The following is a 14,778-nucleotide window of genomic DNA, read 5'->3' as shown; positions in this document are numbered from 1 at the left end:
GCTGTACAAGCAATGATCACACGCACGGCACAGCGGACACACCAGGAACCGCGGTGTTGGCCGTCGAATGGCGCTAGCTGCGCAGCATTTGTGCACCGCCGCCGTCAGTGTCAGCCAGTTTGCCATGGCATATGGAGCTCCATCGCAGTCTTTAACACTGGTAGCATGCCGCGACAGCGTGGACGTGAACCGTATGTGCAGTTGACGGACTTTGAGCGAGGGCGTATAGTGGGCATGCGGGAGGCCGGGTGGACGTACCGCCAAATTGCTCAACACGTGGGGCGTGAGGTCTCCACAGTACATCGATGTTGTCGCCAGTGGTCGGCGGAAGGTGCACGTGCCCGTCGACCTGGGACCGGACCGCAGCGACGCACGGATGCACGCCAAGACCGTAGGATCCTACGCAGTGCCGTAGGGGACCGCAACGCCACTTCCCAGCAAATTAGGGACACTGTTGCTCCTGGGGTATCGGCGAGGACCATTCGCAACCGTCTCCATGAAGCTGGGCTACGGTCCCGCACACCGTTAGGCCGTCTTCCGCTCACGCCCCAACATCGTGCAGCCCGCCTCCAGTGGTGTCGCGACAGGCGTGAATGGAGGGACGAATGGAGATGTCGTCATCTTCAGCGATGAGAGTCACTTCTGCCTTGGTGCCAATGATGGTCGTATGCGTGTTTGGCGCCGTGCAGGTGAGCGCCACAATCAGGACTGCATACGACCGAGGCACACAGGGCCAACACCCGGCATCATGGTGTGGGGAGCGATCTCCTACACTGGCCGTACACCACTGGTGATCGTCGAGGGGTCACTGAATAGTGCACGGTACATCCAAACCATCATCGAACCCATCGTTCTACCATTCCTAGACCGGCAAGGGAACTTGCTGTTCCAACAGGACAATGCACGTCCGCATGTATCCCGTGCCACCCAACGTGCTCTAGAAGGTGTAAGTCAACTACCCTGGCCAGCAAGATCTCCGGATCTGTCCCCCATTGAGCATGTTTGGGACTGGATGAAGCGTCGTCTCACGCGGTCTGCACGTCCAGCACGAACGCTGGTCCAACTGAGGTGCCAGGTGGAAATGGCATGGCAAGCCGTTCCACCGGACTACATCCAGCATCTCTACGATCGTCTGCATGGGAGAATAGCAGCCTGCATTGCTGCGAAAGGTGGATATACACTGTACTAGTGCCGACATTGTGCATGCTCTGTTGCCTGTGTCTATGTGCCTGTGGTTCTGTCAGTGTGATCATGTGATGTATCTGACCCCAGGAATGTGTCAATAAAGTTTCCCCTTCCTAGGACAATGAATTCACGGTGTTCTTATTTCAATTTCCAGGAGTGTAAATGCTCATGCCCCCAAACACACACAAAAAAAGGAAGAGGTAGGCAAATTTTTGAATCTTCTCAAATGAACTGTGAACAGAACAAATAAAAGGAATGTACAAATCTTACAGGGAGACTTCAACACCCAGCAAGGAAAAGAAAGGAGATATAAAAATATAATCAGAAAATGGAGTCCACATAACTCTAAAAATAAGAACTCTGCAGAGAACGCAACCTTATCTAAATTGACATATGCCAAGAAGCAGCCAAATTAATTAAAACACAGAAACACCCTGACTGGAGGAAGGGGGAGTGGCACCTAGACTATGTATGCACAGACAAAAATTTTCATAAGGAAATATAAAATGTTAAAGTATTGAGAGGGGTAAACACAGGCTCAGACTACTACTTAGTTAAAATTAAAATCAAATTCACTCCATTAAAGAAAAAGAATGAAAAAATTAATACAACAAGGAGGAGGTATGACCCACATCAGCTAATTAAAAAATGACACAGTCCCCACAAATAACGCAAACCATTAAAGTAAGAGATGATTTAGAAGAACTGGTACTAAGTCTCAAGAAACAAGAAAAGAATCTAGTTCCCTTGAACCCACAAAGAAAACATGCATGGTGGACTTCATAATGTGACAAATTCCATGAAGAAAAACACCAAGCAAGGTTAAAGTTTTAAACAAACAAAACAAAAGAAAAGCCATCAACCTCAAAAATGAAAGGAAAAACCATCCGACATGGATACCTCTTTCCAACATTACCGATGGAGGGCACCATGAACTTGCCAGGTGTCTGGACACTTTTCATCACATAGTGTACATCACAATTTTTTGAGTGAGCTTTGTTGTTGGGAGCCTGTGATACTCCCATAAAATTTCCATCTTCGTTTCCTTGTGTCTGTTGCATGATTCAATAGTTTCTAGTAAGTCTTGCATCCATCTTCTTTTAGGGCCAAGTATCTCCCTTAGAATTTTGTTTTTTTCTTTTAGGATATCTCCCATATCACCTTTTCCATCTGTGTAAGTATTTTGCTAGCAAACAAGACTTCAGTCTTGATAACTGTGTAATAGCGACTGTTTTTTGTGAGTATGGACATACATTTTTGTTTAAGATATTACTGTAAGCTTCCCTACGTTTTTGCTTCCAAATTATTTGTACTATTTTCTTCCCCCTGCCTAGGTTCAACAATACTGTAAACACATGAACTATAGAACTCTCTCAATTTGTCCATATTTTGTAACCAGCTTTTGATTGGAAGCTTTGAGCATATGTAGATGGTTTTTCTGGAAGATTCTGTGGAGGCCATCTCCTTCAGTGCGTCCTTGAGAGTTTCTATATGTTTATTTGCTGCTGCCTCATCATCTGCTTGTATTGTCAGATCATCTGCAAAAGCTAGGCAATAGATTTGGTTTTCATTTTTAGGACTTCCAAGTCATGTGGGTTTCCAATAGTGTTGGTTTTTAAGTTATTTTTCCCACTCTCAGAGTTGTTCAAGATCAGATGAAAGAGGACGGGATAGATTGTCACCCCACTGAACATAAATTTTGATCAGAACTGGTTCTGACACATCACCCATGAACTTTATATGTTGATGGTTGTATTGGTGAGTGTTAGATGAAATTTGTAGCTTTTGAGGTAAGTCCTTGTTCTTCGAGGATAACAAAAAGGGAGTGGCAATCCACAAAATCATACCCCTTCTTCAAGTTCACAAAGGACTGTTTTGTATTTTAATAATGTTTTTAAATTGAATATTTGCTCTATAGAATTTTGACCACTGTGGAGCCAGCTTGATATCCAACAATTTTGTGATCAAGTTGATCCTGAACTCTTTGGAGAAGGCGTGATGACAAAATTTTGTATGTAACTTGCAAGAGGTAGATTTCTTGATAGTTATTTAAATCAGTTTTGTCACTTTTTTTGTGTAGTGGCTGAATTAGGGTGCATTTCCAATCTCCTGGAAGTTTTTTTGTCTGCCAAATCTCTGTTATGATTTATGAGAGTTCTTTGAGAAATTTGGTCCAAGATATTTCAGAAGTTTTGCAAAGATACCATTTTATCTAAAAACTCTGTTATTTTTGAGTCTGAGGGTTTCTTCTTGTGAAGGGCGAAGCGCGGGTATAAGTGGCGAGTTGCTTAGGGAATCCTGAGAGGGGTTCGGGGCAGTTGAGGAACTCACAAAAATATAGTGCCATTTCCAGAGTTTTCCTGATAGGTCAAATTGAGTCTTCCATCTGATTTTCTGAAACATAAATTTTGAGGGATATACCCTTGAATTATTCCTGCCAAAGTCCTACAGAAATCTCATGTGTTTTATTTGTGAAAGTTTTCACTGACTGAGTCCAGTTGTCCCTTCATGTATTTCCTCTTTGTTTGTCAAATGATTTTCATCACTTGTTTGCTGCTTTCATTATTATGTTGTTAATTTTCTGTTGTTATCTTACTGTTACATGTAAGGATATGAATGATAAACATGAGCCCAAAGTGAAACATAAACATCATGAAATAGCACAGGAGACAACGCGCAGTTTGAAAAACAATACATGGTCCAAAGTCAATATAAGAAATGTTTGTTTGTTGAAGAATCAGTCAAATTCTTTTCCACAGTGTCGATATTTGGTCCCAGAGAGAATATCAGTGAGAGGAGGCACAAATGCTGTAACTATCTCACTAATACCCAGTGAATTTTGGAGTGCGCATAGGTGCATGAAAGGTAGGCCTACTCATCTAAACCACAGCACTAAGATATAGCCTGTATCAAGATTAACACAGAGGCTAAACTTATAATGAAAATTCAAGATGGAAACAATACAAAAAAATGAAGACTTACTAACAATCACCTGCAGATGAATGGTGGGTGGCACATAGGAACAAAGAAATATGAGACAATCACAAAGGTTTTCTAGCATTTGCTTTTCTTCTGCCTTCTACACTGCCTCTGAACCTACCATCTTACAAAAATAAACAACAAAATACATATTATCCTGAATGCAAGAACACTTGCGAGTGATTATTCAAGTAGACAGGTTAAAGTGGGGGAAGGAAACAAGTGTAACAGCCGGAAGAAGGAATGAATGATATATACAGTAAGGAAGCAGGAGGGAAATTGTGTGAAGCAGCATTGGTTTTTTTTTTTTTTAAAAAAAAAACAGCACCAATTGCAAAATGAGGATTAATCTCAAAAACTCAAGCAGAAGATCCAAAGCCTCTGAAAGCTACTGCAATTAATTGCTCTATAAATGCACCATTGTGGCATCTACCATTCACCTGCAGGTGTCTGCCTGATTTCAAGTTTTATTTAAAGGTGAAACTGAAACATTAATACAATAAGAGTACACACCTGTTCTAGCGTATCTATTTCATCATCACCTATCTCATCCAGGGAAAATGGAAGACTCAAGAGACATGCTACGTATTCCACAACACGGCAGCTTGCTAGAGGATTCCGCAGTGGTGCCATAACCATACCAAGAAAGCTTTCAAGTAAGAGTGACTCCAGATCACCATCCATGACTTCTTCCATGCTGTGCTGCAAGAAAACTAGCCATTCCTCATTCTCTATAGGGACACGTTCCTCATGGAGAGTAAAAACTGATGTTGTTCTGCTTTTGTCAGGAACTGAGCTGCTCTCTCTTTTTCCGTTACCTGTGTATATGGCTTTGAAATCAGAATTTGCTTCAAAACATTCATTAGCCTCTTTGCAGTCCAAAACATTGTGGAAAGGAGTCTCCTTTGTTGTTTTATCTTCAACTTGAGTGATACTCACTTTCCCTAACCAGTTAGTAAGAGTGGCACACATCTGTTCTTCCATGCAAGCAGCACCATGTAACATGGGAACACCTGGGTCACTCAGATTCCTGACATGACTAGGTCCATGTTTATTATTTGCAGCTACGTAGCTACGATTACACAGTTTTGTATTTTTCACTCCACCAACTTCTGCCAGCAGAGATGTAGTAGTCATCTGGCAATCATCTTCGCCTGCTTTCTGCAGCATCCTTGACATTAACCTTGATGAGAGAGAAAAAAAGGAAATCGTGTGAAATTGTATTTTCTTATCTTTAAGAGCTCATTACAACACAAAAGGGTTATTTATTTATTTATTTTAATGTTTAGAAAATGATCTTAGTCCATTAAGAACATTCATATTTCACTAATTTCTTTTAGTCACCTTTTCTTAAATTAAAAATTTATCAGCAACTTATTACCACTTCTGCTATTGTCTTTCATGACCATTCACATATAACTTTGTCAATTGAATTCTACCTTCATTACTGCACTTAAATTGTCTCTTCTTTCCATCTTCTATAATTAAATAAAAAATAATTTCTGACTCCTATTTTACTTAATTAATTTTTAGTTTTTGTGAACATGATGAACAAGTGTTGAAGGCATTAATAATATCTTATCATAATCTCATAATAAACAAAATATAAAACAAAACACACATATGTCAGTTTCATGTCACTTAGATTTTCATATTACAATAGCATTACAATACTCTATGAATTAAAATGCTAAGTACCTTAAAAATGAACATGTTCCTTTACAGGAAGAAAGAAAATTTAACTATTAAAATGATAAGTGAAGAAGAATTCAATGTGAGACTTCACTAGTGAGGCACTAAAAATTACAGGTATATGTTAATAAAGGAATGAGTATACGGAATATGTTGCCAGACATGTAAGTGGCTCAAAGACTTCTTAAGTAATAGAACACATTAAGTTGTCCTTGAAAGCGAGGGTTCATCTGAGACAAGTGTTTCATCAGGAGGGCCCCAGGGAAGTGTGATAGGACCACTATTATTCCTATGCACATAAATGATCAGATGGGCAGGGTGAGTAGAAATCTGTGGCTATTTGCTGATGACACTGAAGTCTGAAGGAAGATGTTGTTGTCGAGTGTAAAAGTATACAACATGATTTAGATGAAATTTCTAGTTGATGTGAGGAATGGCAGCTAGCTCTAAATGTAGAAAAATGTCAGTTAATGCAGACGAGTATGGAAAAAAATGGTCAATTCCATAATATTTGAAAACAGAATTAGTAGTATACTGCTTAACAGTCATGTCAGTTAAATATCTAGACATAATGTAACACAGTGATATGAAATAGAATAAGCATGTAAGGATTGTAGTGGAGAAAGCAAATGGTTGACCTCATTTTATTGGGAGAAGTTTGGGAAAGTAGCTAATTTGTATAGAAGACTGTGTGCAGAACACAAATGTGATCCATTCTTGAGTATTGCTGGAGTTTTGGGGTATCCCACCAGGTAAATTGATGGAAGACATCCAAGCAATTTAGTGGCACACTGCTAGATTTGTTACTGGTAGGTTTAATCAACACCCAAGTATTAAGGAGATGCTTTGTGAACTCAAACAGGAATCTCTGAAGGGAAGGTGAAGTTCTTTTTAAGAAACACTGCTGACAAAATTCGGAGAACCAGCATTTGAAGCTGACTGCAGAATGATTCTACTGCCGTCAACATACATTTCATGCAAGGACCTTTAAAATATGAAAAATTAGGACTTGTATGAAGGCATACAGAGAGCCATTTTTCATTCACTCTATATGTGAGAGGGACAGGAAAGGAAATAAGGAGTAGGGGTACAAGGTACCTTCACCATGCACCACATGGTGGCTTATGGGGTATGTATGTACATGTGAACATATTAATGCCTGATGATTTGCAATTATTTTAGAGTTCTTTACTTCACAAGTAAGTAAAAAAATGAACATATCTTGCCTGACTTTAATTCAAATGGGTAATTTGTAAATACCGACATGTTGATTATTTCATTTGCACAGTGTAGTAAAAACTTACTTTTAAATTTTAGTAGGAGTAAGTATAATGTGTCATTCATTTTATGAATATTTACGAAGTACGCCACAAGGGAAGAGAGCTGAGTGCACTCAGCCTCGATTTCATAACCTGATGACCAATGAATAACTGGGCTTGTTACAGCACATAAAACACTAATGTTCATTAAGGAAAGGTTTTGAGTAGAGCAGCAGTTCCAGTGATGAAAATAACAATGTTGCCTGCTATGAACATACTTACGTGCAGTTACCATTAAATATCTAAATTGAAGACAGACTTTCTTAACACACATTCTTAAGCCACAACAATGACCAGAGAGTCTACGAGCTCCAAAAATACCATGCAATGATTCAGGGACTGGTTGCGAAGATTCCACACAAACCTTGCTAAGAGAGTGTACATCAGACAATGCACCAACAACTTCAGAACAACCTCTGTATGTAGGCCCTATGTATCTATTATGGAGCTATGATAATTAAAGTAATACACAAAGGCAATACACTTTTTAGGATAGGCTTCATGTACAATTGGTCTTAAAGCTACCTTGCTACATTTTATGAACAAGGAGCTAAGAAACTGAAAGTTAAATACAAAATATCGAATGCTGACTCCTAGCATTAAGGCAATCTTGCTTTGCTACTAAAACTTCATCATTGTCTCATTTTGGACTTTTCTCTTCTTACAGACATCCCAAAATGTTACTAACTTCACACACACACACACACACACACACACCATTTACAGTAAACTTCAGTTACCAGCGAGCAAGTGAGTAATAGCATGAATCAAGGCATGCCATACTGGCTTCCTGCACAGTCCCTGAATTGAAATAAATAGAACATAGCTGCTTATCAGCTATTATTCTTGCTGCTTGTTTTGTAGTACTGTGAGCAAAAGTAGAAATCATTGTGCTATTGCTGAATGTAAAAATACTTTGTATATAACTGAGGATGATGTTTATCATCAATTTCAAAAAGATAAGAGAACTAGAGTGCAAATGCATGTCACTCCGTAAGAGAACCGATCCTGTTAATGTGAATAATGGAAGGATTTGTTGACATCATTTCCTTCCAGAATGTTATGTATGGGACTTAAAAAATGAGATTCTGGGGTTTCCTTTGAAAAGATAATTAAAGGATGACTTTATTCCATTTAAAAAAATCCCAAATTGGCATGGGTGTGCATCCGAGGTTGTCACAAGCACCAGCAAGGGCAACATACATATAAATACTAGACAGTCATCATCTTTAGAAACACATTTCTATGTATTATCAGCCTGGCATTATTCAGAGATTATTATTATTTTTTTACAGCCTTTACAAACGTTTTATTTCTACAACTGCAGGAACAAGTGCCATTCGAAAACAGATTTTCTTTTATTAATAAGTAACGTGAGTAAGATATCACCAGTGTTGAAAGAGAAGAGTTCCACTAGACAGACTTTAGAAGGTTTATCTCCAAAGAAAATTAAGTTAGATAAAATTAAATTAGATCAATCGACCAGTACAGAGATATTTCTTGGCCTAATTGTTACTGTTAAACAGAAAATAGACATACAATGTAGGCTTTCACGGCCAATGTTGTCTTTGGTTGAAACTTCCGGGCTGAGACGCTGTGGTCAATGTTTAAAATTTCCACTAATGTTTAGTCTCCATCTGAAGGCGACATCTTCTGAGGTCGTGCAGATACTGCCACTGAGGCTCCGGGTACTCTCGCATTTTATAGAGCGCATAGAAGGTACCACCATTCGTCACATGATGCCGATGATATGTCTATCTTTGGAAGACGTCATCATTCTCGATTAAGAGTAATGGATTGTAATTCTGCTGGCGCAACGTCGACATCCATATTTTGGCTAACTTTAAAACTTCCTCTTTTGTATTAAAATTGTTATGGTGTTTGTGAATCTCTATTGCTTCTCTATACATGCGCGCATGATAATGGGATGTTCATGCTAGAACGCTTGTCTCATTAAATTTAATTTCGTGGTTCCCATCTTGAAAAACTTGCTCAGCTATGGCCGATTTATAGATGTGTCCTAAGCAACAGTTTCTTTTATGTCTGGCTAAGCAGGTGTTTACACTTCTTTTCGTTGTTCCAATACATACTTGTCCACAGCTGCATGGAATTTTGTATCCCCTAGGTGTTGCTAGGGGGTGTCGGGCATCTTTTGCAGTTCTTAAATATTCCTTAATCTTCTTGGTGGGTATGAAGATTGTTTTGATCCCATACTTGGCCAGAACTTTCCCAATACGGTCTGTGACTTTAGTAATGAATGGTAGGATGTAGCTCTGGACTTCTGACTTCTTTTCTTCTTTGATGGAGGGCTTGATCCATTTCCTCGCTGATATATCCATTTTTCATGAAGGTTGACCATAAGTGATTTAGTTCACCTCGTAAGTAAGTTGGCTCGCAGATTTTGTTGGCTCTGTCCACCAAGATTTTCATGACACCTCTATTTTGCCTAGGATGATGGTTAGATTCCTTGTGGAGGTATCAATCCGTGTGAGTGTTCTTTCTATATACCTTGTGGCCCAGCATCCCATCCACCTGTTTAATTACCGACATATCCAGGAAATTGAGTTGACCGTTGCTCTCTTTCTCCACCGTAAACTGTATCTTCAGGTTTATACTGTTCAGATGCATCAAGAATACATCCAATTCTTCTTCACCATGAGTTCACACTACAAATGTGTCATCAACATAGCGGTACCATTTAGCTGGCTTTTTACTGGCAGTCTGCAGCGCTCGCTGTTCAAAGAACTCCATAAATAAATTGGCAACAGCTGGGCTGAGAGGGCTTCCCGTCGCTACCTCATCGATGTGTTTGTAAAACTCGTTGTTGTACTGGAAATAAGTTGTCGTCAAGCAGTGTTTAAATAAAGTCACTATGTCAGTCGTAAAAATATCTGCTATATATGAAATCGTATGTGCCATTTGGCTTCTCCCACCCAACACCATTCCCTCTGAACTGCGGAGATGGGAACTTGCACTCCAACACATCCTTTCATCCCGCCATCCCCCTGGACTGAACCTACGTTAAACAACCTCACTCCCATTTACTCTTCAGTCTTCTCCTCTTTCCCTTTCCTCTTTAGCCATTCACGCATCTTTTCATCCTACATAGTTGTGTTTATCTTTACACTATATACCTCTTTACTTTTGTATGCATCCTCTTTGGTTTGAAGCTGGCACAGTACTTACAGTAGAATATCTTTGGCTTTCCTCTGACAACCATGCCTCCATCCTTGCTACCCTCCCTATTTTCCTTTCCCTGTTGCTTCATAGCCTGGGTTGTGAGTAACTGAATCTCCTTTCCCTTCTTCCCTTTCTTTCCCCTCTCTCCTCCCTGATGAAGGAACATTTGTTCCGAAAGCTAGGAATGTAAATTTTCGGTTCTGTTTTATGTGTATCTATCGGCTGTACTGAGCTGAGGTAAGTACTGGCCAGCCCCTCTATCTCTTTGTTAGTATTTGTTTCACATCTATATATGAAATAGCTTCATTTATAGGCACCATGGTAAACAATGACACTGCATCGAAGCTCACAAGAATATCACTTGGGCTGACGTTAATCTCCCTCAGTTTTTCAATAAAATGTGCAAAGTTTGCAATGTGCCAACAAAATATTTTTGCATTCAGAGGACAAAGTTGCTGTTTGAAATTTCACAAGAAGATCCTGCGGTAACAAAAAATGCCAAAGTTTAAATTATTGACATCGCAATTTGTGTTTCATACCCATGACACTTTCTCCTCTATTTCATGATAATACAAAACGAGCTGCCCTTCTCTGAATTTTTTCAACAGCCTCCACTGATCTCATCTATGCAGTTCCCACACTGCACAGTAGTACTCCAGAAGTGGACAGACAAGTGTAGTGTAAGCAGTCTCTTTAGTAGATCTGTTACATTTTGGGTAAGTGTCCTGCTAATAAATTGCTGTTTTTGGTTTGCTTTCCCCACAACATTATCTATGTGATCGTTCCAGTTTAAGTTATTCGTAACTGCAATATATAAGTATTTAGTTGAATTTACAGTGTTAAGATTTGTGTAACTGAAAATTAGAGGATGCCTTTTAGTACACATATGGTTGACTTCACACTTTTCATTATTTAGAGTCAAGTGATAGTTTTCTTCTGTAATAAAGCAACAAATTAGACAGTGTTTCCTTTCCAGGCTACAGATTAGTTGGCTGTTTCTCAAGGAGTTCCTTGCGGGGTGGAAGAGTGGCTCTGTACGTAAAAAACAGTATTTCATTTGAGTCCATAGATGTATCACGACACTGCACTGAACAGATATTTGAAAGTTGTGCAGCGTTAGTTGAATTTAGTGAAACTAAACTTCTAATTGCTGTTGTTCATAGGTCCCCTAACTCCAACTTCAGAGCATTTTTGCTTAAGCTACAGAGGGTTCTTGATTCACCTTGTAGGAAGTACCAGAAAGTAGTTATATGTGGTGACTTCAATATTAATTTTGTACATGATTGTGCAAGTAAAAGGATGTAGATAGATCTCCTAAATTCATATGATCTGATGCAAACTGTGTTTTTTCCAACTAGGGTGCAGGGAACATTAGCACAGTCATAGACAATATTTTTATTCATTCTTCATTACTAGATGGGCATTCTGTTAGTAAAAGGGTGAATGGCCTTTCAGACCATGATGCACAAATTTTAACACTAAAAGGTTTTTGTACTCAAACCAATGTCATATTTAATTACAAACTACATAGGAAAGTTAATCCAACAGCAATAGAGAATTTTTCAAAACTTGTCAAGGAACAAGAGTGGCAAGATGTTTATAGTGCCGATAATATAGATGATAAATGCAATGCTTTCCATAACACATTTCTCATGCTCTTTGAGAGTTGCTTTCCATTAGAACATTCTAAATGGGGTACTAGCAGTAATAGACAGCCCGGTTGGCTGACTAGTGGGATAAGGATATCATGTAGAACAAAGCGGGAATTATATAAAAATGTTAGAAGTAGTCACAATCAAGCTACAATAGCCCATTACAAACAGTATTGTAAGGTGCTTAGAAATGTTATTAGCAAGGCAAAAGTATGTGGTATGCAAATAGAATAGCTAATTCACAGGATAAAATTAAAGCCATATGGTTAGTTGTGAAGGAAGTGTCTGGTCAGCAGCACTTGGTCAATGATATAAAGTCAGTTCGCAGTAATAATATTTCTATTACTGATAAATCAGATATATGTACAGTATTTAACAACCATTTTCTGAGCATTACTGGTGAATTGAATAAAAATTTAGTTTCTACAGGAAATCATATAAATTTCTTAGCAAATGCCTTTCCAAGATTGACGTCTGAAATACTCCTCTGTGATACAGACAAGAGGGAGATTGAGTTAATAATTAAATCACTGAAGACTAAGGGCTCTCATGGTTATGATGGAATGTCTAGTGGAATATTAAAGTGCTGTGCTGCACATGTTAGCCCTGTAATTAGCCATATTTGTAATTTTTCCTTTAGGAATGGTCAGTTTTCTGAGCGATTAAAGTACTCAGTAGTAAAGCCGCTTTATAAAAAGGGAGAAAGGGATAATGTAGATAATTTTAGACCTATTTCTATGCCATCAGTGTTTGCAAAAGGTATCGAAAAGGCCGTGTATGTAAGGTTAATTGATCATTTTATATCACAAGATCTGCTATCAAATGTACAGTTCGGCTTTAGAAGTCATTTGACAACTGAAAATGCTATATTCTCTTTTCTCTGTGAGATACTGGATGGGCTAAACAAAAGGTTTCAAACGCTTGGCGTATTGTTTGATTTAACAAAGGCATTTGACTTTGTTGATCTCACAATATTGCTCCATAAGCTGGAGCATTACGGAGTAAGGGGAGTAGCTCACAATTGGTTCACCTCTTACTTTAGCAACAGGCAGCAAAAGGTCATTATTCACACTGCTGATAACGGCTGTGATGTGGGATCTGAGTGGGGTACTGTTAAGTGGGGGGTGCCCCAGGGATCAGTGTTGGGGCCGCTCCTGTTCCTTATTTATATAAATGATATGCCCTCGAGTATTATGGGTAACTCTAAAATATTTCTGTTTGCTGATGACACTAGCTTGGTAGTAAAGGATTTTGTGTGCAACATTGACTCGGTTTCAAGTAGTGCAGTACATGACCTCAGTTCATGGCTTGCAGAAAATAAACTAACGTTAAATCACAGTAAGACTCAGTTTTTACAGTTTCTAACACACAATTCAACAAAACCTGACGGTTTAATCTCACAGAACGGGCATATGATTAGAGAAACTGAGCAGTTCAAATTCCTAGGTGTTCAGATAGATAGTAAGCTGTCATGGAAAGCCCACGTTCAGGATCTTGTTCAAAGACTTAATACTGCCATTTTCACTATTCAAACGGTGTCAAAAGTGAGTGATACTTCGACATGTAAATTAGTCTACTTTGCTTATTTTCATTCACTTATGTCGTATGGTATTATTTTTTGGGGGCACTCTTCCCATTCTAGAAGGATATTTTTGGCTCAGAAACGGGCGGTTCGGGCAATAAGTGGTGTGAGTTCACGAACCTCTTGTCGACCTCTGTTCACAAGTCTGGGTACTTTGACATTGGCCTCTCAATATGTATATTCCTTATTGTCGTTTCTTGTTACTAATATTATTTCCAAAAATAAGCAGCTTTCACTCGGTTAATACTTGGCAGAAATCAAACCTCCACTTGGATCGGACTTCCTTAACTCTTGTGCAGAAAGGTGTGCAGTATACTTGTTACTAATATTATTTCCAAAAATAAGCAGCTTTCACTCAGTTAATACTTGGCAGAAATCAAACCTCCACTTGGATCGGACTTCCTTAACTCTTGTGCAGAAAGGTGTGCAGTATACTGCTGCATCCATTTTCAATAAGCTGCCACTCGAATTCAAAAATCTTAGCAGTAATCCACGCGCTTTCACATCGAAACTGAAGAGTTTTCTCATGGGTCACTCCTTCTATTCTGTCGAGGAGTTCCTTGAAAAATTAAGCTGATTCTCGTTGTATTGCTGATAGCGTTTGCTTAAACTTATGGACTGACTTTTTTTCAGGTTCATGAGCATTTATTTTTATCTGTTATTACTTTTATGTTGTAAGTTCATGTATTGACACATTCCATGACCTTGGAGATTTGCTCCTCAATTTGGTCCTACGGAACTTGACATGTAAATAAATAAATCAGGCCATATTTGACTTACATTGGCAGTTCCTTGGGTTCAGTCTCAAAGAAACTTCTACCGGGTTCAGACTGCATCACCAGTAATGACTGGATCTCCGTTATCTAGAGAGATGGGCTCACTTCTTCAACTGACTGGTTCAATAAAATAAACAGGTCTGAAGTGACATTATGCAGTTTTCGTGGGCGACTGTTCCTAAGTGTGACACAGTGATGCAAAAGAAAATTTCTACAATAATGTGAAAGTTTCCTGAAATGTATCACAAGTGGTTTGTCTCAACATAAGTCCAAGAACCTTCATTATAATAAGGCATCTGAACACACAAACTAAAACAAGAAACAAAAAAATTTTGCATCGTGATCTACCTGAGGTACAGTGAGTATTTATGAACACAGTAAGTTCATCTTGTTCTTACTATTAAAGTCTTTAA

The 14,778-nt window shown here is 38.9% G+C and overlaps 1 protein-coding gene across 2 annotated transcripts in view; it reads right to left on the bottom strand.

The window, feature by feature from the left end:
- Positions 1–14,778, bottom strand: part of LOC126183213 (serine/threonine-protein kinase fused) — a 195,830-nt gene that overhangs the window by 41,785 nt on the left and 139,267 nt on the right. For both annotated transcript variants that reach the window (XM_049924999.1, XM_049925006.1), the window contains exon 8: positions 4,678–5,347. In XM_049924999.1, the coding sequence (XP_049780956.1) occupies positions 4,678–5,347 (670 nt within the window). The remainder of the gene's footprint in view (positions 1–4,677; positions 5,348–14,778) is intronic.

Source organism: Schistocerca cancellata, chromosome 1, assembly GCF_023864275.1.
Source record: "Schistocerca cancellata isolate TAMUIC-IGC-003103 chromosome 1, iqSchCanc2.1, whole genome shotgun sequence".
Lineage (NCBI taxonomy): Eukaryota > Metazoa > Arthropoda > Insecta > Orthoptera > Acrididae > Schistocerca > Schistocerca cancellata.
Note: the sequence above shows the minus strand (reverse complement) of the source record. Positions and strands in the feature narration are given on the sequence as shown.